Below are 25,912 nucleotides of genomic sequence, written 5' to 3'. Positions count from 1 at the left end.
TTTATGGTGCTCTGTTCATTTTTTTTTTTCTTTTTCACTTACAGAGATATTGTAATTTTTCAGTTTTTTTTGTTTGTTTTTTTTGCATTCGTTTTTTTTAACTTTTTGTTAGCATGTTCTAAGCATCAGTTTCTAAGAAACTCAAAGTGACGACCAATATGGCCGCATTCCTTTTGCAAAAATGACCAATGGATTAGAAAAATTTAAATATCTCTATGTAAATAAAACACAATGACCAAACTTTGGCTGCTGCTCTAACGTTTGATTTACGAGCATATGGCCATTTGTGCAATTTAAGTGGTAATGCTCTTTTAAAGATGACCTCTCAGCTCTCCTGGCATATCTGTTTGAATAAATATTTGCATTTCCCCATGAAATAAAAATCCTTAAGCATTTCTTTTCTTAGTGGCGTTCCTCTGTTATTCCTCCTGGAAATGTATGAATAAATTAACTCAGTGTTACCATTCCAATTTCAATGGAGTGTGGCCCTACACAGGTCGACCATGTCAAAACTTATTAGATGCTGTCAGGCTGTGTAGGGACTCATCTCCTCGTCAAAGGGACTAGTAACACCCAGTTGTCGGTTTATTCTTACATTTCCAGGAGGAATAACAGAGGGACATAGGAATGCAGAGTTCTAGGAAATAGAAGAATACAAGTATTTACTAAAGAAGACATGTCAGAAGAGTTGGCAGGTCCATACAAGCATGGGTTGTACTGGATATTGCTCCGCAATCATACATGGGGATGTTGGGCTGACTGTCTGTCTCTTATTTGTTTAACAAGAGCCTGATTTCTTTGATGTCGGTGTAATTTGTCTATTTTAACCATCAAAGCATCTTGAGAATGTGTCTATCTCCTTAAATAAACTTGACCCTTTATAATGGGTAATTTGCCTCCAAGAAAAGATCCCCCGTGTACTGACATTCTATTGAGTCATTGTGAAACTGGAAATCACAACATAAAAACCGTGACCTTGGTGATATTTTTTCTCCGTCAAGCCTTCCCTTTGTACACAGGATACTGACGCTGATTTTGGGATTTGGTTTATTTTATTTCTCTTTTTCCTACATCGGGAATGTAAAGGGCACATAGAAGGGAAATGTGCTTGTTTTTCCCTTGGCCATTTCCAACTTCAGCTGCATTTTAGCCCAAAACGTTTCTAATAAGTAAAAATGTTGTTGACCTGCTTAGGAAAGGCTGAGTTTCTAAGAAGGAAACGCATACACTAAATATTCACAAGTGCTGAACAAATAAGAACTCCGGGACAGGTAAAACAAAGGGCGGTGATCCCACATGTGGAAACCTACATTTTCCTATTTCATATCTCTGTTTAAAGGCTAACAGCGGGTCCTGCGTGATCCACCTGTAATCGATCACATCTAAGTTATGAACTTAAATGTGACAGGTGACCGCTCGATGACATGCAGCACCCGCTGTCACTGAACCCGTCAGTGCCGATGACCTGATGGATACAGGTTTCAGCGCAAGATACAGCTGCTCTGTATACAGGATACAAAGCAGCTGTATCTCAAAAAGTACATTTTTAAAAAATTAAAAACGAATTAGAAACTGCAGTTTTTCACGTCATGTCCGTTCTTTCGGCGTTTTGCGCGAATCACGCACCCATTGAAGTCAATGGGTGCGTGAAAACCATGCATGCCGCACGGAAGCACTTCCGTGTGAACTGCGTGATTCGCGCAACAGCTGTCAAAAGGATGAATGTAAACAGAAAAGCACCACGTGCTTTTCTGTTTACAAACATCCAAATGGAGTGTCATAATGATGGCGGCTGCGCGAAAAGCACGCAGCCGCGCATCATATGCTGCTGCCCCATGGAGCTGTTAAGTGGTTTTAGCGCATGCAAAACGCCGCGTTTTTGCGTGCGCAAAAACGCCACGCTCGTGTGAGTGAGGCCTTAGAATGGCGATCCACGTTGTTCTACTTCAAGCAATAGTATGTAATGAGATTAGAAAAAAAGGGTCTGCTTTACCACCCCCCCCCCCCCCCCAGTAACATTGCCACTCATGTCCACTGGCTGTGTGTGGTATTGCAGCTCAGCCCCATTTAGTTGAATGGTGTAATACCAGACACATGCCATAAACTGCGGTGCTTTTCTGTTTAGACCTTTTGGGCTACCTGCCCTACCATGCCTTAAGTTGCTCAGCTAAAAATGTATCCTTTTGTATTTTCCTCTAGATACATCAGCCGTTCTAGCATAAAAAAAACTTCCCTCCTGTCTTATCAAAGGCTCTGACTTCTACTTTGTCCCTAATCCATGCTTTACGCTGCAGCTCTGCTTGTTCAGATTGGCTGCTGTGTATAAGCACAAGCTCACCTTGAAATATCAGTATATATTGAGATGATTTTCAATAGAGAAAGGACAGAATGATTGAAAGTCAGAAGCAACTAAATCACCCATGAAAAAAAGAATGAATATTATCAGGCAGCTGCCCCACATATACTTAGGAAAATGGGCCTCAATAAAATCAGAGGGCTGCAGTCAGATCGGCTTTTTTCTTTCCTGTCAGCAGCTGTCCCATTTTTGGTTGATTTGTGAATAGTTTATTAGGATACGGCAGCGGTGAAGTAAAAGGGTTTTTTTCTTGCAAAATTACCAGGACCCCCTGTGTTGCCTTCACTTCTTTACAACTGACCTGACTGTAACGGTTAACTGGTTTTTCACAATGACACCACTTCCTTGTTTTAGTGGGTGCGCTTCTCTTTTAACTGCACATCTTTTTTTTATTTTTAGAACTTTTGCAGTATTATTGTCTTTTTGCTGTTTATAGTGTAATCAGGTAAATCTAGGGAGACCGAGCATCTCAAAGAAATGGAAACGGAGGGAAACAAAAACATTGTGAGTAGTGTCTGTAATGTCTGTAGTGTCAGTCTGCCGCCAGCTTACACTCTGTTAGCCAAGAGTTTCAACATGAAAACTCCTTCACTAGTCACTCAAGTTTGTACGGTTCTTAGAACAGACCAGGTGGCTGCAATGGGACCCCTAGAAAGAAGGAGCCCATTCCAGGTTGGTCAAGTCACCATTATAATAGGTGGCGGGAACCTGCACGGGGAGATGCAAAGTTCGCACACCATGAAATGGAAAATGTCAAGTCATAAGGGCACCAGGACCTACTATCCCGGATAATTAAGAGCGTGGTGGTGTCAAGTCGCAACTAAAAGGGGCCTCATTTTTATTAAGAAAGAAAAAAAAAGATTTTAAAGGTGTACATAGCCTTTGATGTGAATAGCAGTCCTGTACAGCAGGAGTGGGCATCATATCACTTTGTATAGTGACTTCTGTAGAAGCTGAAAGTGTTTTTCGGGGAGTGTGGTTGCATTGGCGTTTATGACTTTTGGCTGTGATTTTTATGTGCTTTTAGAGAATGCAGTATATATTTTTTTTATTAGCAGCATGCTCTAGGTATGGCATTGTTGCTTTTTTTTACCCCATTAAAGCGGTTGTGCCATCATCTCCTTTCCGTATATTCCCTATTAGACTGATTTCTCAAAAAATCGCATTCAGGGTAGGGCTCCATGACAACTCCTATGAGATGTGGTAAAATGGCGGGATTACTGCATCACAGCCTCAGTGTTTTTTGTTATTGGTTATAAGGTGTCCACCATTATTTTATTTACTATCTTGCGGATGATACAGTGTTGCTGTGGAGCACTAACCTTATAACTTACCTCCCAACATTTGAATCCCCATTCGCAGGGTAATGCGGTTTCCGTGTCAAAAACAGCGCCAAAAACTTTGTGTGAACTAGACCTAACTGTAAAAACCCTTTCCTATATTGAAGATTAAACTTACTTTCCACCACATTTTTTTTATTTTTTGTAATTAATAATTCAGGTGACCATTCCTTCTTCTTTTTTTTTGTAGAATCATTGAAAGTTTTGTATAACAAATAGCGATGAGCAATTTTTTTTTTCCCCTGATTTCAAGTTTTCTCCCTTCTGGTAACTGAGAACTAGAATTACACCATATCCCTTGAAGATCATCAGGCCATTACCATCGACCATGGATGGGATGAGGGGTAAAAGGGGTTCTAGACACTTCTGGTGCCAGTCAGAATCAGCTGAAAGAGACCCAACACAGTCCATAGCATTTAGGACTTTTGCCAGGTTCTGTTAGTGCCCATGTATGTTGGACTGTCAGCGGATCTGCAAAAAACACAAAAACTACTGTGTGTAGAGGATATTCTGACCACCGTCCTGGTGCATCTGTAGAATACATCATAAATGAAGTTCCACCTTTCAGACCCTCATCCGGAGAATTGGGGTCCCGTGAGAATCCAAGCTGGCAGGCAGCGGCCAAGAAGGAGAAATCAGACCGCTGCGGGCCGATTTGGATTATCGTTGGAGCCCAATTCTCCTAATTGGGGTCTATTACAGTGTATGGGAGTTATGGGAACGGTGCACTTGTATCATAGAGTTGACTATGGCAGTAAAAGGGTTATAATTTATGTCCGCATCGTATTTTTTTTTATTTCCTACATCAATTACAATAAAGTGATCTCATCCTGTATACAAGAATGACCTGTGACTAATCCTACACAGACTGTGCAGGTGTCCTGTGCTCCATCACCGCTGCAAGCTTTGTCTGCAAGTCTCATATCATTACGGAGTCAGCGCTCATCCCCTTCTGTCTCCAGCACATTCCTGAAATTTGTAATATTATGTGCAACCATTTATTTTTTTTCTTTTCATGATTCATAATAAACTCTGTAGGGCTATAGGGGCTGCAAAAGGTAACACTACTAATTAGACCCTAACATCTCTGGTGCCCATAGTCCACCCAGCCACATAAAAAACTGAATTATGAGAAAGTCGGGCATTAACTTCTGACTCCAGGCGGGCAGGAGTGCCGCAACCTCATAGTGGCAGCATCCCACCATAAAAATCTATAGAAATAAGACACCAGGACACGGCAGATGCTTTGCTAGATGGTGCTCAGTCACAGCTTTTATTAACGTGTATAACAATCAACTTTATTAAGGCACTTAATGGAATTTAAAGCTGCATGGCTATGAAGAGTTATGTCAGACGCTGGACTCCCGACGGACAAGTCTGCCCTTTACAGCTTCTCCTCACATCACTATAATCTCAAAGACTGCCAAACCTCGCGAGATCACGTTATGAATGACAGCACAGCGAGATCACGTTATGAATGACAGCACAGCGAGATCACGTTATGAATGACAGCACAGCGAGATCACGCTGTGCAGCGATTGAGTCCCACACAAACGTTAAGTGTCGGGATTGTGAATAGACCTCCCGTCCTGGCTGGAGGTGATGTCTATTCACTCTCAAGACACTTCAGTAAAGTTAATGTGGGTGTATGTGACAGCACCGCGAGATCTTGCGAGATCACGCTGTGCTGAGTACAAATGGACATGAATGGAGAGAAGTGTATGACACTGGTCAGCGTCATACACTTCTCTTTACAATGTCCACTTGGTCAAAAGTTAAAAAACGCCCAGTTGGGCATTAAGAAAGTAATTTGCATAAATCTAAAATTGCTCATAACTTGTTCAAAATGTATAGTTTTTCAAAATAAAAACCCCTGTTGTCTACATTACAGCGCCGATCAGATTATGTAGGAGATAGGGCGCTTATAATCTGGTGACAGAGACTCTTAAACTTCACACCAATAAAAATTATAGGAAACTACAATACAGAAAAACATCAATACAGCTCTATAAAGTCACATATCTTAAAGGGGAATACACCATAGCGTGCTGCGTCTAGCACCCCACAATTAAGTGCCCCTTTTTAGTCAATGTGCACCCTCCCTAACTGGTTGGGTGCCCTTCAAGCTGCATGATAATGATGAACCATTTTCTGTACCGAGTATAGAGCTACATTGCACATGTTCAATGTTCAGCCATAACATTAAAACCATTATAAAAAGGTACACAGACTAAGGGTAAGGTCACACGGAGCAGCCCTGACACGGCCAACAACCGCACCGCCACCATGTTCGGCGCAGCTGTCAAATACCCTGTTAATGGCCGCGCGTTATTGCAGGTAAAACGTTCCTTTACCTGAAAAATCGTTCAGCCATAAAGGGTGTATTAAATAATGGGTGCACGATTTTGCAAATAAATGGACGATTTACCCACATTAACACGCGGCTATTTACAGGGTATTTGACAGCCGCGGTTAACATGGTGCCGTCGCGGTTGTTGGCCACGTCACGACCCTGTCAGGGCTGCTCCGTGTGGCATTATTCTCAAGCCAAAATTCATGTTGCATATATGCCACCTTTATTGGAAAACCATTAAATAAAATCATAAAATTACAGGTTGTAAGTGGATAAAAACATCACTTACCAAAAAACAATTGCCTATTCTACGCAGCATAGCCATACACTTACGATACAAAGAGTGAAATAATGGCACACATGTTTGAGGGACTATATAAAGTTCTATATGAACATATATATATACATATAGTACATCTTATATCCCTAGTAATCCAAGGCTAGATAACAATTAGATGCATACAGACTCTAGGGGCGATCACATGTCCAACGTGGATTTGCCGTTGCTTCTTTGTGAGTGACGTTTTTATCCACTTTTTTACTTTGTACTTTTATGAATATTTTATGCTTTTCCAATATAGGTGGTATATTTGCAACATGATTTTTGGCTTCGTATGTGTACCTTTTTTACTGTAGGTGATGTCTAAGTTTAGTTGGTACGACAGGGGGTTTACTGGCTAGCATAGTTTAGGCCCACCTTATGCCACCAGAGCAGCTGTGACCCATCTAGGCATGGACTCCAAGGGACCTCTGAAGGTTCTTGTGGTTTCCCACACAAGATGCAGCAGATCCTAGAAGTCCTGTAAGTTGTGAGTTTCGGCCTCTAAGGATCGGACTTGTTTTCCAGCCAATCACACAGATGATCGATCGGATTGAGATTTGGGAAATTGGAGGCCAAGTCAACACCTTTGAACTTTTTTTTCCCTGTTCCTCAAGACATTCTTGAACAATGTTTGCAGTGTGGCAGGGGCATTATCCAGATGAAATAGGGCACTGCCATTAGGTAATATCATTACCCTGAAGAAGTGTACTTGGTCTGCAGCAATGTTTAGGTAGGTGGTACCTAAATTATTCCATTTATATCAAGTAGGATAGCTATACCAACCTAGTACCCCAAGATAGCCCTCAAAACAGCCTGGCAACCAAAACTATAATAAGGAAGGAATTTTATCTGGGGAAATGATGGCTCTAGGTGCTTCCATTTATGTCAAAGTCTCCTTTGCCACATAAGAAGACACCAGTATTATATGTGGCACATGGTGGGCCGGGGGAACCTGTTGCATTTAGGGCCCAAGTCACACCTCTGCTCATGGAACATGTTAGCCAAAGAGCCCCACATCTTTAGGATACGAACTTAAAAGTAGTTGGATGCAGAAAACTATTCTCCACAAATTATATAAACCGTTTCTGGCTACTGCTTGTAGGATCCGTTCTAAGTGGGTATTGGTTCAGCGTCTGAGATATTGTGCACTATTTTTTTTTTTCCACTCCTTATCTCCTTTTGTTAACTCGTTATTATGTTTTATAGCGGCTGAGCGCTTTGTGGCTGGTATTACCTGTCACAAAGTGATTCCACCTGCTCCACATATGAAGTAAATATTTGCATTTGCAGTTTTCTGTACATCACTGTAGCTATAATCAATCTTGTCTTATATTACCTCTATGCTTGTGCACGAAAGAATATTTCTTATTCCTAAAAATTATGAGTGCCATAAATATGTCTCATAAATGGAGGGTATCGTGCCATGCTCCAAACCAACCATTTACATATGAGATTTGGGGGCACCATAGCGTTTGTTCTACAGAGTTTTGTTTTCAGAGCCTAAAAAATTGAACACCTCTCTTTATGAAGATACATGTATTATTTATGAGACGTGGGGGTAGATGCCTGTGATTTGCATGCTGAAACATGGGTATGAGTTAAAATTTGTGGGGTCTTGGACCTGGACCTTAAAACGACATGATGTTATAAGGTCGAGATTTAGTTTAAGGTACGAAGGAGATTCTACATGTCACAATGCTCTGCCCTACTGTACAGAAGACGTTTGTCCTAATATCTCAAACAGTATTAAAAGAAACGTCTTTTTAAAGAAGCACTCCGGCAAATGTTTGTTTTTGTACATATCACGCTAACTCACCAGCAATATTCTAGCCGTGTCATTTGTTTCTTCCCAGCTCAGGTGCATCCATGTATTTTGAACTTTTTCATTATGGGCAGCTGTGTCATGTGATCTCAGTCTGACCACCAAAATAAAACCATGTTCTCATGTGTAGAAAGGTGGTCACTCTCAAGTGTGGATAACCTCCTGTGAGCTACAGGATTACATCATTACCTATCAAATCAGTCCTTGCAGCTCCGAGACGCTGCCAGCCTCACTCCGCTCCACCCTCGTTGTTCCTCTGTATGTTCCCTCATGCATAGAGTGCTGCTGAATAGATTATTTCTGCTCTATCTAAGGGAGCAGAAGTGCAGTGAAATAATAGGTGAGTCCTTACAATGATCAGCTGCAAAGTTATAAAACTTCCCTGACTTAACTGGCTGTCTATATCATGTGTGAGTGCTGTGTGCAGAGACACCAGTGTATTTCTATAAGATGCAGCTTCTCACTGCTCTCCCCTGCATCCTGCTTGCAAGGTGAAACCTATCACTAGCAGAAGGCAGAGCAGACAGGCAGAAGCTGCATCACATAGAATACACTGAGACTTTGCAGTGTAAGTACAGAAGTTCTATGTCACTGAACTATCACGTGCTGCACTTAGATAGGACTTGGAGTAGGGTATGTTTTGTGCGATTAGTCTCTGCTCCCTCTGCTTCTGCAAAGCCAGGGGCATGGTGGGAAATGTAGTCTGCATTAGGAGAACCATACAAGAAGGGAAGACTAAATCTAGATGGCAGGCAACCATAAAAGGCAAATCAACTAAAACAGGTATATTTAAGACCTACACCAAAGCCTCTAGGATTTTCTTTAATAATAACCAATGCTGCAAGATATAGACAAAAAAATAACAATTGCTGGAGGGCTTCATAAAAGTAAGGAGGCTTACAGGACAACTTCTTCTCAAGGAGGAAGGCATATGGACAGGAGTTGTCCTGTTGGGAGAACCATCTTAGTTCACGGAGAACCTGAAGCTCTAAAACGTAGTCATATAATTTTGGATCCAAATTTTTTTGGGCTCTGTGGGTGGAGAAAGAGAAGGGTTTGTTAACATTGCTGCATCAGTCTTCACAGCTCTAAAGACGACCACATTTATAAGCTCATCCTTACAGCTCTGAACATGTCCTCAGACATAAACCTCAAGGACTTCTCTTCAGGACCAAATTTAGACACCATTCAAGAGAAAACATGACAATGGAGAGGGCGAGGACTATCTTTGCAAACTTCAAAACTACTTTGGGCTATGTCAATCAATATATATTTCTCTGTTGCTGGCTAACAAAATTCATACATTGCGCATGAACACACTTTAACCATAATGGACCTTGGCCGTCTACATTTTTATGGCCCCTTGTACTGGCATACAAAGAATAAAGTGACCCCATAGCAGTTTGGGATTCCTATTATGGTGCCAGGTTTTCCCACCCCAGATAGAGTGTGGTGTTTGCTTCCCCATCCATGGCCTCTCCATGACTTATTTGCCACCCAGTAGCAAAGGGTGGCAAGTAAGACCCCAAAGCAGCCGCATGGTCTGCTCCTATGGTATGTATGCCCTTGGTCCCTTTCTGGCATCCAAAGCATTTGTCAGTCAAAATTTTTTTTAAATGAACCATTATAGGGCAACTTCTGTATGTAAAAGCTGCTTCTTTATTTAGCAGTATGACGCAGCATTCAGAATCGATGTGGCATATGCCAAGCAGCCCTGTCGGACGTCAAGAGCAGATCTGGCGTCACAGGTTGTGCAAAAATGAAAATGTGTGAGCATCTGATTACATGTGAAGAGTAGAAGTATGGTCGATGATTACATAGGAGTCTGTCCCCGCTGAATAGAAGCAATTAGCACAACTCCAAGGACTTGATTGGGCATTGTGCTCTATGTAGCAATGAACACAAGCAGTTTACTTCTAAGCACTTGGAGCAGAGTATTCGTCATCTTACGTGGGTTCCAGAATTTGGTAAAAAGGCGTCATCATTGCTGTAAATTGTCAACAGGTGCTATCATTGCTCTGCCTACGTATCATACAGACGTAATTATGGCCTTGAATAAGAGAGAGAGTTGATTCAGGTTTTAATATGGAAATGACTAACATTTTATGACGCACTGTGTCCATACAGCGATAAAGTGGCCAAGTCACGGATGAATTTTTTTTCTCTCTCTCTTACTCTCTCTAAATATATACATAGTTGGGGATCTGTAAATGACATCTTTACTATAGAGCTATAAATATTGTTTAACATACAGAGACATTTTATTCTGTTTGTATTCAAAATGTTATGTATAGCCCCATATAAAAACTTTATTGGGCCCACTCCTTAAAAGGCTACCAAATGTACTACGCTTTTAATAGCCACATTCCAATTTAAGGTCCAAAATTCTCTGCTGATAGATTATAAAATGTATCTCTATAGAGAAGCTCTGGTTTTTTTCATTCTATAAATGATATAATTTGGGCTCTCTGCAGCCACCACTAGGGGGTGCTAAGTGGATATGGATTTACACAGCTAGTATTGAACCCATCTGGAGGATGCAGGCAGCTACTATTACAGTGTTACACTTTAGTATAAAAAAAGACTGATTGGTAAAACACTGTTTTGAATTTACTCATATATTTGCAGGAAGAATAACAGAGGACCAAAGAGTTCTAGGAAAAGATGCCCCAGAATTTTTTTTTTATGGGGAACATATGCCTGTTTTAGTAAATACATATCAGGAGAGTGGACAGGTCCTCTTAAAAAAACATTGCTTTCCATGCGAGAGTTTTCAGGTGAACCCACAAGTAAAGAACTGGCTGTGATCATGATGGCATAATTTCGAGATTAGCTCTAGATATAACTTGCTTACAAAAATTATGATTTATATTAAACTTTCTTTAAGAAAGTATATAAAAAAACAAACACCTCTTCTACCCAATTGCATTAAAAAACAAAAAACAAAAATGTACTCACCATAGAATGATGTGGCCCGTCACCATCTTCCCCCTGTGACGTGTAGGGGGCAGAAGTGCTCGGTAGTATGTATAATTCCACATCACCATCCCTTCTGCTTTGTATAGCAGACACTGATACTAGGCAGCAACCTCATTCAGTACTTGCATAATTTATTCCTCATACAGTTTGACTCTCCAATGAATCCTATTGCAATTGGAAATGTTTCCCTTTAAAGTGTACCTATTATAGTTATAACTTTTTTGCTTTAAATCAGTGGTACATGTAAATTCATGAAACTTTGTAATATATCTTATAAGGGAAAGTAGCATTTCCTCACCTTCCAGCAGCCTTGAACCCCTTCTCTGCCTGTAGGCCCTCTATAAATGTTCAGAAAATTCCTCAGTCTCCCAAAAAATCCATAGTATATAAAAAGTAAATAGAACAGCGGGAAAGGAGGAGGATGCAGCTGCAGTATTTCTGTATGTGAGTGAGACTCGTGATTTGAGGGGGAGAGGAGAGGGATGCAGCTGCAGTATCTGTATATGTGAAATTCAAGCTGTGAGAGGAGGGATATGTAGCTGCAGTATTTGTGTGTGCGTGAGATTTATGCTGTGAGAGGGGGGAGGGAGCTGCAGGGAGATGAGACATGTAATTGGCTTATAGCATACATCACAGCTCTAACATCACCAGGAGGAGCTCGCCCACTAAGCAGACATTTACCGATACCAGCAGAGAAGGAAAATGTATACAGATTACACAAAACATTTCTGGTGGCATATACATCTTTACATTGTGTAACAATAAGTACTTTTAGGGTATGTGCACACGATAACGTCAATTACGGCTGAAATTACGGAGCTGTTTAAAGGAGAAAACAGCTCCTGCATTTCAGACGTAATTGCTCATACTCGTGTTTTGCGAGGCGTCAATTACGGCCGTAATTTGGAGCTGTTCTTCATTTGAAGTCCATGAAAAACGGCTCAAATTACGTCCCAAGAAGTGTCCTGCACTTCTTTGACGACGCTGTTATTTTACGCGCCGTCTTTTGACAGCGACGCGTAAAATGACAGGTCGTCGGCACAGTACGTCGGCAAACCCATTGAAATGAATGGACAGATGTTTGTCGACGTATTTGAGCCGTGTTTTCAGGCGTAATTCGAGGCGTAAAACGCCTCATTTACGCCTGAAAATAGGTCGTGTGAACCCAGCCTTAGACAGAGTCCAGTAAGTGCAGACGCTCTAATGTTTGCATAAGTCATTATACTGCATCATACTGATGACTATAGGAAGGTTAGTGGTTAGGATCATATTTTAAGAGTCTGTTAGATGTATATTGTAAGTGTCAGGCTGCGGTTTTCAGATTGAGGACTATCAGAGGAGGAAAACATGATTGTCCCTGAACAACTGAATATATACATTAAAAGTTGATCTAAAACATACATTTTGAATGTGAAATGAAATTGAACTTGGCAGCTGTTGTCATGAATACTTCATACCCGACCCCGTACACCAGTAGCATTGACGTGTATCTCATGAAATGACACATAGACTGCAGGCTCCCTGAATTCTTTACAATGTGGAGTATGAGAGGTTGAAGGGTTTTTTGCCATTGGCTTGTGAAGACAGGTGAAGGACATGCTAAGAGTTCTCCCAGCCTGGCCGTCTGTCAGTTCCAGATGCATTATTCTGGAGACTAAGGGTGATTTACTGTCTGTTACAAAATCAGAAAGTCCTAGAGAATTCTGTGAGATATATATATAGCACACGAGAAAATGGCGACTGCACATTGCGAACACCAATGTCACCTAAGCCACTAAATATAAATAAATATGCATTACTGCTAAATCTACTTACAATAGGGAGATTCTTAGAGAACATTTTGATCAAATTGTGTGAGCCCACCTGCCACGACAAGGCGACCTCCATATCATCCCAACTAACTATATTTAAACCCCGGAACACATCCCCTACATACACTAAATAAATTTAAAACACCAGACCAAACCCACTAAATATATTTAGACCCTCTATATTAATAACAGACCCCAGACCACTGATTTAATTCCAACCTCTTATCAGACAAAAAAATATTCAGACTCAAAACCAGACTTTATACTTACCCTCCTCGCTCCTGGCTCTTGTTCAGATCCAGTCACCACTGCACTGGGACCTCACTCCGCAATGAATAATAGCCTTTTTATATATATATATATATATATATATATATACTGCACCCCCTCCCTGGAAATTGGGTAAAAACTATAGATCTTCGGGTGACCAGGTGAGAAAGGCTAAAAACAGGGTGACTCCCGGTAAAACTGGAATAGCTGACCGGTCTGCTGAGGTTTTGTGTTCCTTTCAACTATTATAAATTCTTAACATGCAGCTGTTGGGTAACTTCATATCTGCCAACAGTCCCATTTTTCATGCGACTGTCCTGTGAACAGTAATACAACTGGGGCTTATGCAAATGGACGCAAAATGGGAATTTTATAGGCAGTTTGGGGGCGGGATTCCTAGGCAAAAGGGGAGGGGCTTAAAAATTTTGGGGGATTTAAATGTTGGGTGGTATGGGCAACTTGTAGAGTAAAACGTTTCGTTGGATTTAGTGATCCATAGAACACAGTAGGGGAATTGTTTCCTCTATTATTTTTTTTAATTGGCCAAATCGAATCACAGACCTAACAAATCCATTCATATGATGTCTGCATTCTTCTAGTCGGTGAACCGCAAACTGATCCACGAAGCCGCATAACTCAAATCAGAGCAACAATTTCTCTCATCTCCAGTCGCTTGCTTTTAGGGCATCATGTAGTCCTGTGTGCTAGTTACAGCGTGTCTACCCTTGGCCTGTGACTCCATTATACTCTGACATTATTTGCTTGTAACAATCTTGCAATATTAATGTCTATAAACGAAGGACAGAAAATAAATGCTTGTTACAGGTTTTGCCTTTGTTGCTACTAATTATATGTTTTACAGCTCGTTCATTTATACGTCCTTTATGGAATTATACTTTGTGCTATTTTGCATATGACATAAAAGTTGTAGAAACCTCCAACCTCTGCTAAACGTGCCAGGCATTAAGGTAGAAGTCCACATGCACAGGACGAAGTCTCTACAGTGGCTCACGGAGCCATAGGCACTCCAGGTGCCATTATATGATACCCTCGTACAAGAAAAAAAAATACCTGCAAAAAAATATATATATATTGTGCCATATTTATACATAAACCTCTATATGCTTCTTATCGAAGGCACAGTATTGGTCTATAGATTTCTATAGGTGCCATATTACGGTTACATACCTCACGGATCCGTATAGAAGCCCTAAGATTTGCCCAGAGCAGATACAACAGCAATAATACAACAATGTTGTGGACCATGACCGAAATTATTATCAAAGCCTCCAAACAGGCAGAGTCAAGTTCAAAACGTAAACTTCGTTCACATCTGCATCGGAGGCTCCATTAGGGGTCTGCGTCGCAGATCTATCAGGGATTACCGGAGTTTAGCGGAGACTATAGCGCAGCATGCTGCGCTATGGTGTCCGGTAAAATCACAATAGAGAAGCAAAAGACACGGGCCACATGGTGCAGGTCAATGAGATAGCGGGAGAGTCATAAACATGGTCAGTTATGCTCACCTGGTGAGTTAGTGATAAAGGCAAAGAATAATCGGTCCACTCCGTGTTGCTGCCAGGATCCAAAGCCGGAAAACCAGACCGGTTACCGCTGATAAAACATGTGGACAAAAGAAGGCAAAAAGGAGGATCCTATAGGGCGCTGCTGCGTGGTTGTTTTTGAAGGTGGTCAAGGATGATAGATACGAATGTAAGTAGATCTTTATTAAATCATACAGGCTACGCGTTTCGACACTGTACCAGCGTCTTCATCAGGCCATCTTCATTGGCCTGATGAAGACGCTGGTACAGTGTCGAAACGCATAGCCTGTATGATTTAATAAATATCTACTTACATTCGTATCTATCATCCTTGACCACCTTCAAAAACAACCACGCAGCAGCGCCCTATAGGATCCTCCTTTTTGCCTTCTTTTGTCCACATGGTAAAATCACAGACACCTCCCACGGAAGGCCGACAGAACCGATTAAAGTCAATGGGTTCCGTTGGCAATCGGCGGTGTCCGTTGTGCAACGGAACCGTGGTTCTGTCATTCCCACTGACGGAGCAGAAGAACGGAATGTAACATGGCAGGAGTGAAACCAGCCTTGGGTTTTCTGCTTATACACATTATTGCTATATTCCATAAACGTGTAATGCATGGGTGTCTGACCTCTGGCACCTCCACTGATCCCTATGGAAAAAAAAAGTATGAAAAATCTGTAATGCAGGCTGGGAGGAGGAATTCTATAGTTTACCGCTGTCTGGGAAACACTGTCTACCAGTCACAGCCTTTCCAATGTGGTTTTCATTCAGCCGTTTCCAGTCTAACTCCGATTGCTGAGGTTTCAGCTGAAGGCCAACTGGTATTGACTTGCGGACATAAAAGTGGCACGTAGGCTGGAAGGTGCTCAAACACCCTTTTCTCTGTCTGTGACTGCCCTATTAATCAGGTGTAAAGGATCTGCCAGACACAACTTCTGTGTCGACGCCCATAGATAATCAGTCTGCACCTGCTTCTATGTCTGTGAGACTGACTCCATCTTCCACCACCCAGGATGGCAGGCTTAGGAGTGGGAGAGCCTATCACAGCCTGGCCAGACGGAGCTAGCTCCCGCCCTCTGTCTATTTATACCTGCCTTTCCTGTTCCTCCTTTGCTTGTGATTCTTCTCTGCTGGTTTCCTGGCCCTGCTGCAGCTTCTTGAACTACTGATCCTCTGCTTGGGATTGACCTTGGCTTTTCTGACCACTCTTCTGCTCTGCGTTTTTGTACCTCGCTCATCTCCTGGTTTGACTCGGCTCGTTCACTTCGCTTGTTGCTCACGGTGTCCCCGTGGGCAACTTCCCCATTTCCCTGGCTTCTTTGTACCCTTGTCTGTTTGTCTGTCGTGCACCTATTGAGTGTAGGGACCGTCGCCCAGTTGTACCCCGTCGCCTAGGGCGTGTCGTTGCAAGTAGGCAGGGACTGAGTGGCGGGTAGATTAGGGCTCACCTGTCTGTCTCCCTACCCTGACATTACATCAGGTTTTAGTATTTTAGAATATAGTATATCTTGACTGGGAAGATATTACAATGCGTTCGTACCTTGATCTTTAGCTTCTCCAAGGCTTTCTAAGTCCCTGAAGAATGATACACATCAAAGGATATTTTGTAATTTATTTTTATGTTTTCCCGTTTATCATAAGCGCTGGACATTGAGCAGCCGATAATTGTCATTTCTTCTACCAGGCCCGTAAGAGGTGCCTGACTTCTCGACATCCTTGTTTTCATCCAAGCCACACGTTGAACACCTCAAGCTTCTCAACCAGTTCCAAACACATCAAGTGTAAAGTGCTTTAATATTGATATTTCCAGAGCGTTATCCTCCGGCCAGATCCTAAGCGATATTATCTTTCATACACTTTTATTGGAGCCATGCTAAAAATATCCAGATACAAATACCCGGAATAAACGTTGTCTAGAGACAAGCTGCGTTTTGTAACCTTCGGTCTCCAAGACGAGTTCCTTAAATATCCTTGCTCAATGCCCTCTTGCTTATTACTAGAAGACTGGTTTATTCGCAGTTTCCTACACAACAGGTCATATACAGTTTCCAGCACACAAATGGCGAGTTTATTGCGGCCACTTTTAATGTCGAGAAATGCCAACAAGACAGTGCCCTGTTCTTTTGCTTATTATGCAAATTGAGTCCCTAAAGCAGTTCAGCTAAGGAAAGCAATTCTATCTCGGGCACTTCTTTTTCTTTTATTGCAGTGTTTGGCTGAGCGGGAATATATCCAGATGGAAAGAATGTGCTTTGTAAAGAGGCAGTGAATGGTACAGATTGTTAATTTGTACGAGGCTATGCCGCAGGGAATCCCGTCTTACACTTCTATGACATAATTCCACCGGAAAGCAACATATTGCTTCCTCTTCGTCAATCAAAAAGGAAAAATAGAGGATCAGCTTCCTTTCTTGAAAGTTTTCCATAGTTAACATTCAGGACATGGACTTAGAAGGACTTTGGAGTCTGTTGTCAAGTTACTATAAAAGAGTTCAGTATCGCAGGGCTGCAAATGTAAGGGTTGCAGAGGTTGCAGTCGCACCTGGGCTCTCGAGACATAGAAATCCCAAAAGGTCCCTCTGACCCCTAGGATAACCCATATTATTAAAGAAGCGTGATAGCAGGGGGCTGTTACAGAATATGCATCGGGGTCCAGGAGCTTCAAGTTACATCTCACGTATGAAATGTATCCTATATATTCAGTAGGGCCCCATGCACATGACCGTAAAATCACCCGGAATTACGGGCAACTTCGTTTCTATGGCCGACAGACACCTTCCATTTTTTGCAGAAAAAAATATTTTTTTATTTTACGGACCGCGCTCTCATACTTTATAATGGGAGCTCGGCCCGTAAATACGGACCGCTGTACGCGGCTGGCTGTGCTCGTCATTATGGTTCGTAATTACGGGCACAGTCATGTGCATGGAGCCTAAGCAAAATAAGAGGATATCCTGCAATATAGTATATTTGTAGTGCTTTCCCTTTAAAATGCAAAATCACCCATAAGAGTCGTCTTGAGGAGTCTTATTTTATTTAGCTGTTTCTTAATGTTGTGTCTTAGAAAGCTAGGTGATAATATAGGTGCCATTGCTGCCCCCACAGGGACATTGGAGTGGCAGTTATTCCTCCCAAATCCCCCATACATATGCGCGCTCGGTCTCGTGTTTTCAATAAGGAGTAAGCCGCTGCCAGACTCCTCCGGCAGTGGCCTATCTTCTACTAAAAAAGGATCGGGCATGTTGAAATTAAACATACCCGACCCTTCTCTCCTCCAACACCTGCCGTCAAGGGAGAATCGGGACGTTGCCATACACATTAGATGGTCGCCTGCCCCCGCAAAAATAGTCGGGTATGTTCAACATACATCTAATGTGTATGGCCAGATTTAGAAATGACTCTTTTTAGTAATTTTTAAGATTTTCTGTAATTTTTTTTTTTTTTTTTAAGGGGTTGTCAAGTTTTATGTAAATAATTTTTTTTTAATACATAACAATACTTTTCTAATGCTCAAAATCACACAATCTATCAACCTGTGATGTTGCGCTGTTTATTTCTTAGTCCTTTTTACGACGGCAGTGCAATAACCTGCTGTATATCCACTGGCTGCAGCAGTGATGTGGCCGCTGCCGTATAGCATTGTCATTTTTTTGTGATATGTAGCAGATTGGTTAAAGGGGTGTAACCCCTAACCATGTATAAGAAAAGTTCTGCAACTTTCTAATGTACGGGCCCCATGCACACGACCGTAGTTTCCATCCGTAATTACGGATCAGGTTATTATGGATGAAACTGCAGACCCATTCAACCCTATAGGCCACGAACACCTTTCCGTATATTTTAGGCCTCATGCACACATCCTTCAACAATTTCACGTCCGTTTAAAACAGATCCGTTTGTGCGTTGTGACATCCGCGTGGTTTCCGTTGACACTCCGCATCCTTTCCGTTGTTCCGTTTGTCTTCTGTTTTAAACGGACCATTAAAATCCTTCTTGGGTGTTGAATGCAGAGAAATTTGGCACGCCCTGCCGTTGCGTGATCTGTGAAAAACGGACGGCATACGGATGCCTTCTGTGTGCCATCCGTTGTTTTGACGGAACCGTTGGCTTCAATGTACGAAACGGACACTGAACAACGGACAAAAGTAGGACATGTGCTACTTTTGATGGAACGGACACACGGAACCGTTAAAGCAACGGAAGTGTGCATGGCCTCACGGAAATGAATCTGTTAGTGTGCTATCCGTTAAAATAACGGATAGCTCCCTGAAGAAAATAACTGAAGTGGCCATGAGGCTTAAGGCCTCATGTACACGACCGTAGTGTTTTTCTGGTCCGCAAATTACTGGACCGTGGTCCGTATTTTGCGGATGTAATGTCATCGGTGTGTCAGAAAGAGTTCCTGTTGTCGCTTAGCAACACTTCCGCAAATTACGGATGTCACACGGAGTTGTATCCTCAGTTTCCACGGTCCCATTGACTTCTATGGGCAAGTCCGTAGCAAATTTGCGGCCCGTAATAAGACATGTCCTGAGTTTCCTCGGCTCATATTTGCCGTCCCGGAACGAACTTCTGAAAACCACGCTCGTGTGCATGAGGCCTAAGAGCTCTGCTTGCTGACAAGGGAATGGGAACTTTCTTAGTTACATCCAGAGGCTGAAAACCTGCTGTGATCATGTCCGACTGAAACACTGGGAAACGAATTGTCTAACATTGGCTATAGTGCATATATACAATGGTTACCGTCTTCAATGCTAGAGTTCGTTTTCTCTGCATTAGTAGCATTTACGTTGTCTTTGCTTTGTTGCAGTTGCAAAACAGAAGACATGGAACAGAAAGGTCCTCTTCATCCTAGGAGCTCTTTTTACCTTGGGAATTGTTGCTTTAATTGTAGTAGCAGTAGTGCAGAACAGACCTCTTCCAAAGAATATTAAGGTAATGCAATGAATATCGTAAATATTTCCAATTTTATTTAAAGGATTTTCCCCATTACATTATTGTACGGTTGCTAGGATACGTCATTACTGGTTGCTCGTGGGGGGTCTGACCGCTGGCATTCCCGAGTTAAGTCATAAACCCTGTGGTGTTTCATTTCAGAATATATCTTTATAAGGATCGGAGGTAGTTTTTTTCTGACACAGAGTTCCAGATCTCCTGCTTCTCTTTACACAGCTGTAGAATTAAAGGGGTTGGCCACTTTCTATTAAAATTTTTAAAATGCCCCAAACTGCAGTGTTGAGACAAAGACACTCTTAACTACACCAATTTCTTGACCCCTGTGCTGCATTTGAAGGTCTTTTTGCTCCCCTGGTTCAGAGGTGTATACAGTGGACGGCGGCGGTGATCCTGTACGTACACTATCAAGATCGGGGAGGTCATGTGATTTACCCACATGACCGCCTCCCCGGCTGTCTTCTCCTTTGCGGCGGCGCTGAATGTTCAGCGCATGCCAGATACAGGGGAATCTGCCGCTGTCCACAGTTCACACCTCAGGAGAGGTCAGGGGACCTTAAAACTCAGCATGGAATAAACAAGATGGTAGTTAAAGGGGCTGTTCCAGAATCGACAATTATCACCTATCCACAGGATAGTTGATGATTGTCTGATTGCTGGGGTCCCGATCACCCGTTCCTCCTCGCAACATGCCCTGCGGTGCGGAGGAGCTTGAATAGAGTGGACTCCATTCAATGTCTATGGGACTGAAGAAGAAACAGACGAGCGCTGTTTTTGTCATTTACATAGACGTTGAATGGAGCGGCAGCTAGCATGCTCGACCGCCACTTTATTCAATGGCCTTCTTATTGCAGTCAGGAGGAACAGGCGGACTCCCGTTCTAGTGATCGGTGGGGAACCCAGTATTGGGTCCTCTTCATCCTACGCATTTTTTTTAACCTTGGGAATATTTGCTTTTACCTTGGTGATAATTGTCGAGTATGGGAACACCCCTTTAAGGGTGCCTTTGTCTCAACACAGGAGTTTAGGGAATTTTGTAGAAAGTGGCCAACCCCTTTAAATGCTAAAATTCAGGTTTCCTACAGCCTCCACTAGGGGCAGCTTACTAAAAAATAAAAAAAATCACCTGGAAATCTAAGTCTATTAGTTATATCCATTGCTGGGAAAGCTACTTCTATGTAGCGATACATACCAAACCATTCCATTTAGGACTCCTCCCGAAAGTATGTAATGGTGGTCTTAGCCCTCTTGCATACGACCGTGTGTGACGCCCGAGTCCTGTCTGTTTACCGTGGAAAGATTGGACATGTTCTATGTTTCCACGGATCGGAAAGTCTGGTCCATTTTCACTGACCCGATTCACCCACTAAAGTGAATGGGGCTGTGAAAACTATCGGGTGCCACTCGGATGCCGTGAAAAACGTCCCGAGTGGCACTCGGTAATGTTTGAGAGAGCTTATCAGTTGTCATCCAGATTCTCCCAATATAGGTACAAATTGGAAAATGTATTTTGTACCAAAAATGTTCACAGAAGGTGACCACTGTAGCATGTATATAAGCGAGTGATTTCTTTTGGATATTTTTTAGGTTGTTGTTGGGGCTTTTTAATAGGGTGAAATGCTTATTACAAAGCAGACAAAGCTCATGTGTTTTCCTATGCACATATTTTCAATGTTGTACATATGGGAATTGTGGGGTCAGGGAACTTTTCTTGAATAAAGCTTGATGCTGGCTGTGTGTAAGACATAATTAAGATGGCAGTGCCTACTCAATAACATCCCTTATCTCCCCTTGTCAGGTTTATTTTCATTGTGCAGCAGAGAGAACCTCATTAGTGTCAGCTTCAGACTGTAACGTACCATTTACCGAGTCTGGGAGAGATTCCAGGACTAAAACTGCTGACAAATGTGCACGATTATATACAGCATTACGCAATTAGCTCTTACATGTTACAATGTGCCATCCTATATTTATCCTATATAGGCGTACATGAGTGGATGCCAGTGCAAACTGCAAGATTGTGTTTATGACCAGAGGATAGGTACAGGAATTCAGTGCCGCTTATCTTTATTGGCCTCTAGTAATGCACAGCGCGGCTTAGTCTCCAGATAGAGGAACCATTTCTGCCAAAGACGCTTTTACAATGTGGCTCTTCTAACTTTGCAAAAACTTTGTTATATTTATGTTGCACTCATTTTAAATTTTAATGGATATTTCCGCTCCTCCATACCAAGACTGAATCCAAAATGCTGCTGGTCGTCCTTGCAAACAAACTACAATTTAGATATACTTCCCCCTGAGACATAACCTAACCGCTAAGCCCTGTGTAATGGTCAGCCTAACTCCCACAATGCATTGCTATTGACCGGGGCAAATCCAAAATGTCAATTTAGGGGTGATCGTTTTGAAAAATTGACCTTACCATAGGCACACTCTGAATCCATTGTCCATGACTCCATTACCACCATTGTAGTGGGTATATCATTATTCCAACAATAATGTATGGATACTGTAGCGGTAGTGCATATATAAAACAATATCCACCATGTCACATACATACTGTTCTAGTGCTGATATAGTGTATAAATACGTTCACGTCCGAGATGCGCAACGCTCGTGTGAATCAGGCCTTACAGATTGGTCAGCGCTAAAGTGTGAAGATGTCTTGTTTATTAGGGATGTGAAGCTGACCATACATGATTTGTGCTACCGAGCCCGAACACTAGGAGGCAACATTGATCCCACAGGGGTTGTACTAAGGAGGAAATTACCTGCGTCATGACTATGCTTATAGTAGGGTTTATAGATGACACCATAAACTCCGCAGTAGAAACCACCTATGGACATCTTCCAAAATATTTATACACATTTTTAACAATTACCTGTTGATTAGAAGGATCACTAACCCGGCTTTCTGACTTTACTATATATACGATGTTCTGAAATATGGCAATGGCATGAAGCTGTACAAAGAACATACCGTTAGTGGCAATGGTCTAATGGTCTGTTGATTCTATTTAGTATGGCATTGTGCTGGATGCGGGCTCCTCACATACCAACCTGTATATTTATCAGTGGCCGGCAGAGAAGGAAAATGACACCGGAGTCGTCGAACAGGTAGCAGAATGTAAAGTTGAAGGTAACTTTATCTATCTATCTATCTATCTATCTATCTATCTATCTATCTATCTATCTATCTATCTATCTATCTATCTATCTATCTATCTATCTATCTATCTATCTAATCACGAAAACCTATACAAGAACATTAAGGCCCAGTTCACACGGAGTATTTTGCAGGCAAAAAAAAAAATCTGCCTCAAAAATCTTTGGACCTGTTCACACAGGGTTTTTTTGCAGGCGGAAAAATCTGCCTCCAAATTCCTTCAGGAACATTTGAGGCAGATTTTTAACTGGCTGCACGCGGTTTGCCGCATTTTTTTTATTCGGCCGCGAACATTGAGCTTTGCGGTCAAAAAACGCAGCGAAAACCGCGCCAAAATATTCAGTGTGAACATACCCTTTCAGGAATTTTGAGGCAGATTTTGACTTGCCACGGTGTTTTTTTGCTGCATTTTTTACCGCTAAACATGGTTTTTGCGCAGCACGGAAGGACATGCTGCTTTTTTTCCCCACAAGCGGCTGAAAGTCGTTAGGGAAAAAAACGCCTCCGCCTTCCATTGAGGTAAATGGGAGGCAACTTCTGATGTATTTTGGCGCTCATTCCGGCCCGGTTTCCATGTCAAAATCAGCACCGTAATACTCAGTGTGAACAAGGCCTAATAGGAAGTTAAGCACCTGAAGGATGATGAAAAAATTATCCATTCACCAAGCACCTTAAAGGGATTTTCCAGGATATGTTTTTTATTTAACCCTTTATTCATTTACTTATGGTTTTAAAAAAAATCCCTTCTCTTCCTGAATGTAAACATTGCAGAACCGTTTAAATCCATATATGCCCTGCAACTCCCTCATAGAGGGAAAGATGCAGGAAAAAAGAGAGACACAGGGCGCTCCTCTAAGGTGATAACATAGGTTCAAAAACAGATGGTACATACAAAAAGGAGAGTAGAGGGTGTTTGGTGGTACACTCTCCTTCTACAGTTGGGCAAGCTGGTCGGCACAACACGAACTTCTAGCATGTGGAGACCATGAGCTCCATAAATTGGCAGTCTGCTGGAACCTCGGAGTGGACACCGGTAGCTAATTGATGAGCGTGGCCCAATGTAAGAAACAGTCCAAACGGTACTTGAAAAAAGGAATCCCTCCTTCTGGAAGGCGCTCCTGCACGGTTGTTGATGGTGAGCTATGTTCCCAATAAAGAACGAGCCTCTCAATGGATAAAGTATAAAATTTGTACTTAGAAATAACATGTGTCTCTGTAGGTGAATCTGGAAGCTACGCGTTTCGACCTAGTACTTCGATCTTCATCAGGCTTAGGTCTTCATCAGGCTGGGATAAACCTGATGAAGATCTAAGTACTAGGTTGAAAACGTGTAGCTTCCAGATTCACCCATAGAGACGCATCTTGTTTCTAAGTACATATTTCTTTTTTAAGAAATAAAGCCGTTTTATACTTTACCCATTGTGAGGCTCGTTCTTTATTGGGAACGTAGCTCACTATAAACGACCGTGCAGGAGCGCCTTCAGGAAGGAATGATTCCTTTTTTTTCAAGTGCCTTTTGGACCCTCCCTCATAGAGGCTTACCCTGTTAGCTTAGCCGATGGATATCTGAGATGGGGTCTGATGCTTGAAAAACCCTATATTAACCAGAGTGGAGAGCCGTTCACAAAGATTTGCTCTCATTCTGGCAGGCTCAGCCCATCCATGCAGTACATGGTCAATCATTCATTTATTTTAATGGCCAGCATGTAATACTATATTTCCCCTGCAGTGGCCACTGTTGGGGAAATGTATGCTGGCTACAGCTTTCCCTGCAGATAATAGCTGATCGAATGACAGCGATCAACTGATCGTAAAACTGTTTTCAATTCAAAAAGTTGTTGTCTTCATGAGACATCCCCCAGTAAGACCCCTTTAATTATATTTATATATAATGTTTAGTGAATCAGAGAATTTGCAAAATTGTTCTAATATTGGTAAGCGGTGGCATGTCTTGGCTATGTCAGCGGAAATCTAAGCACCTGAATAAATCAGATAAGTGTGAGGTGAGTCCTTCAAACATCTCTGAAGGAAGAACATGGGTTGCCTAATCTGTGGTTAACTCTGTTTGTTTCTCCAATGCTCTCTTTATCCCCACTCATCCATTCTTACGACTAACATAAACTCTAGAAATAGGATATTCTGTTGTGGGTTTCCAAAAATAGACATCCGTGCGTGATTAATGAGACTGAAATTCCTGTGCGCAGCCGTTTTTCTTCTAATTTAGTCCAAAGCTGTGAACACCAGTTGGATAAAACATAAGTCCTGGCCCTCATCCATTAGTTTTAAATTTGGACGTAAAGGAAAGTACAGCAGATTTATGAAATGTTTATTTTATTTCTGTCTCACAATGTCAGAGCTGTATGTCTGCCAACAGCAAAACTGGCAAATGATTAGTAAAAAAAACACAAACCAGGAGGATACATGATAAATGATGACATCAGAGCGCGGACAGATTGTTGATTGCTCATGGACAAGAACCTTTTTTTTGCATAGTCCAGAATAAATGCTCTACTTACTTATCATGCCAGTGTTCAGTGCTATATACATACAGTGTACCTGTAAAAATAATATTTCAGACCTATTTACAATGAAATTTCTTTAATATGGCATCTGATAATCCAAAAATTCTGACAATCTGGCACAGAAATGCATGCTTGGGCTCTACCTTAGCAGTCATATATATTTATATACACTTCTATGACACAATAGTCTAAAATATCTGACAATATGGGACCCATTAAGTCCTATAAAGAAACTATGTTTGAATTTTATATTCAAACATTATGATGTTAGGATCGGCTCTGACCCATTCAAATGACTTTGTGAGATAGAAGACTTGCTATAAAGTGAATGTGCACCTTTATAAGGCCATATTGTTTTAGGTCTAGGACAACCCCTTTAATATATGGTTGCATTATTCTGATACAAGGTTCCAAATTCCCTGCATAATGGTAGATGAGAAAATTCAGACTGCCTGCCGCCACCACTAGAGG

General features: G+C 41.8%; 1 protein-coding gene across 1 annotated transcript in view; it reads left to right on the top strand.

Moving 5' to 3' along the window:
• ENTPD1 (ectonucleoside triphosphate diphosphohydrolase 1) overlaps positions 1 to 25,912 on the top strand; it is a 77,756-nt gene that overhangs the window by 36,407 nt on the left and 15,437 nt on the right. Inside the window, exons 2-3 of the mRNA XM_075843099.1 lie at positions 19,611 to 19,735; positions 22,775 to 22,892. Coding sequence (XP_075699214.1) covers positions 19,611 to 19,735; positions 22,775 to 22,892 — 243 coding nt within the window. The remainder of the gene's footprint in view (positions 1 to 19,610; positions 19,736 to 22,774; positions 22,893 to 25,912) is intronic.

This window comes from Rhinoderma darwinii, chromosome 11, assembly GCF_050947455.1.
Source record: "Rhinoderma darwinii isolate aRhiDar2 chromosome 11, aRhiDar2.hap1, whole genome shotgun sequence".
Classification (NCBI taxonomy): Eukaryota; Metazoa; Chordata; class Amphibia; order Anura; family Rhinodermatidae; genus Rhinoderma; species Rhinoderma darwinii.
This window is presented reverse-complemented; position numbering and strand designations above follow the sequence as displayed.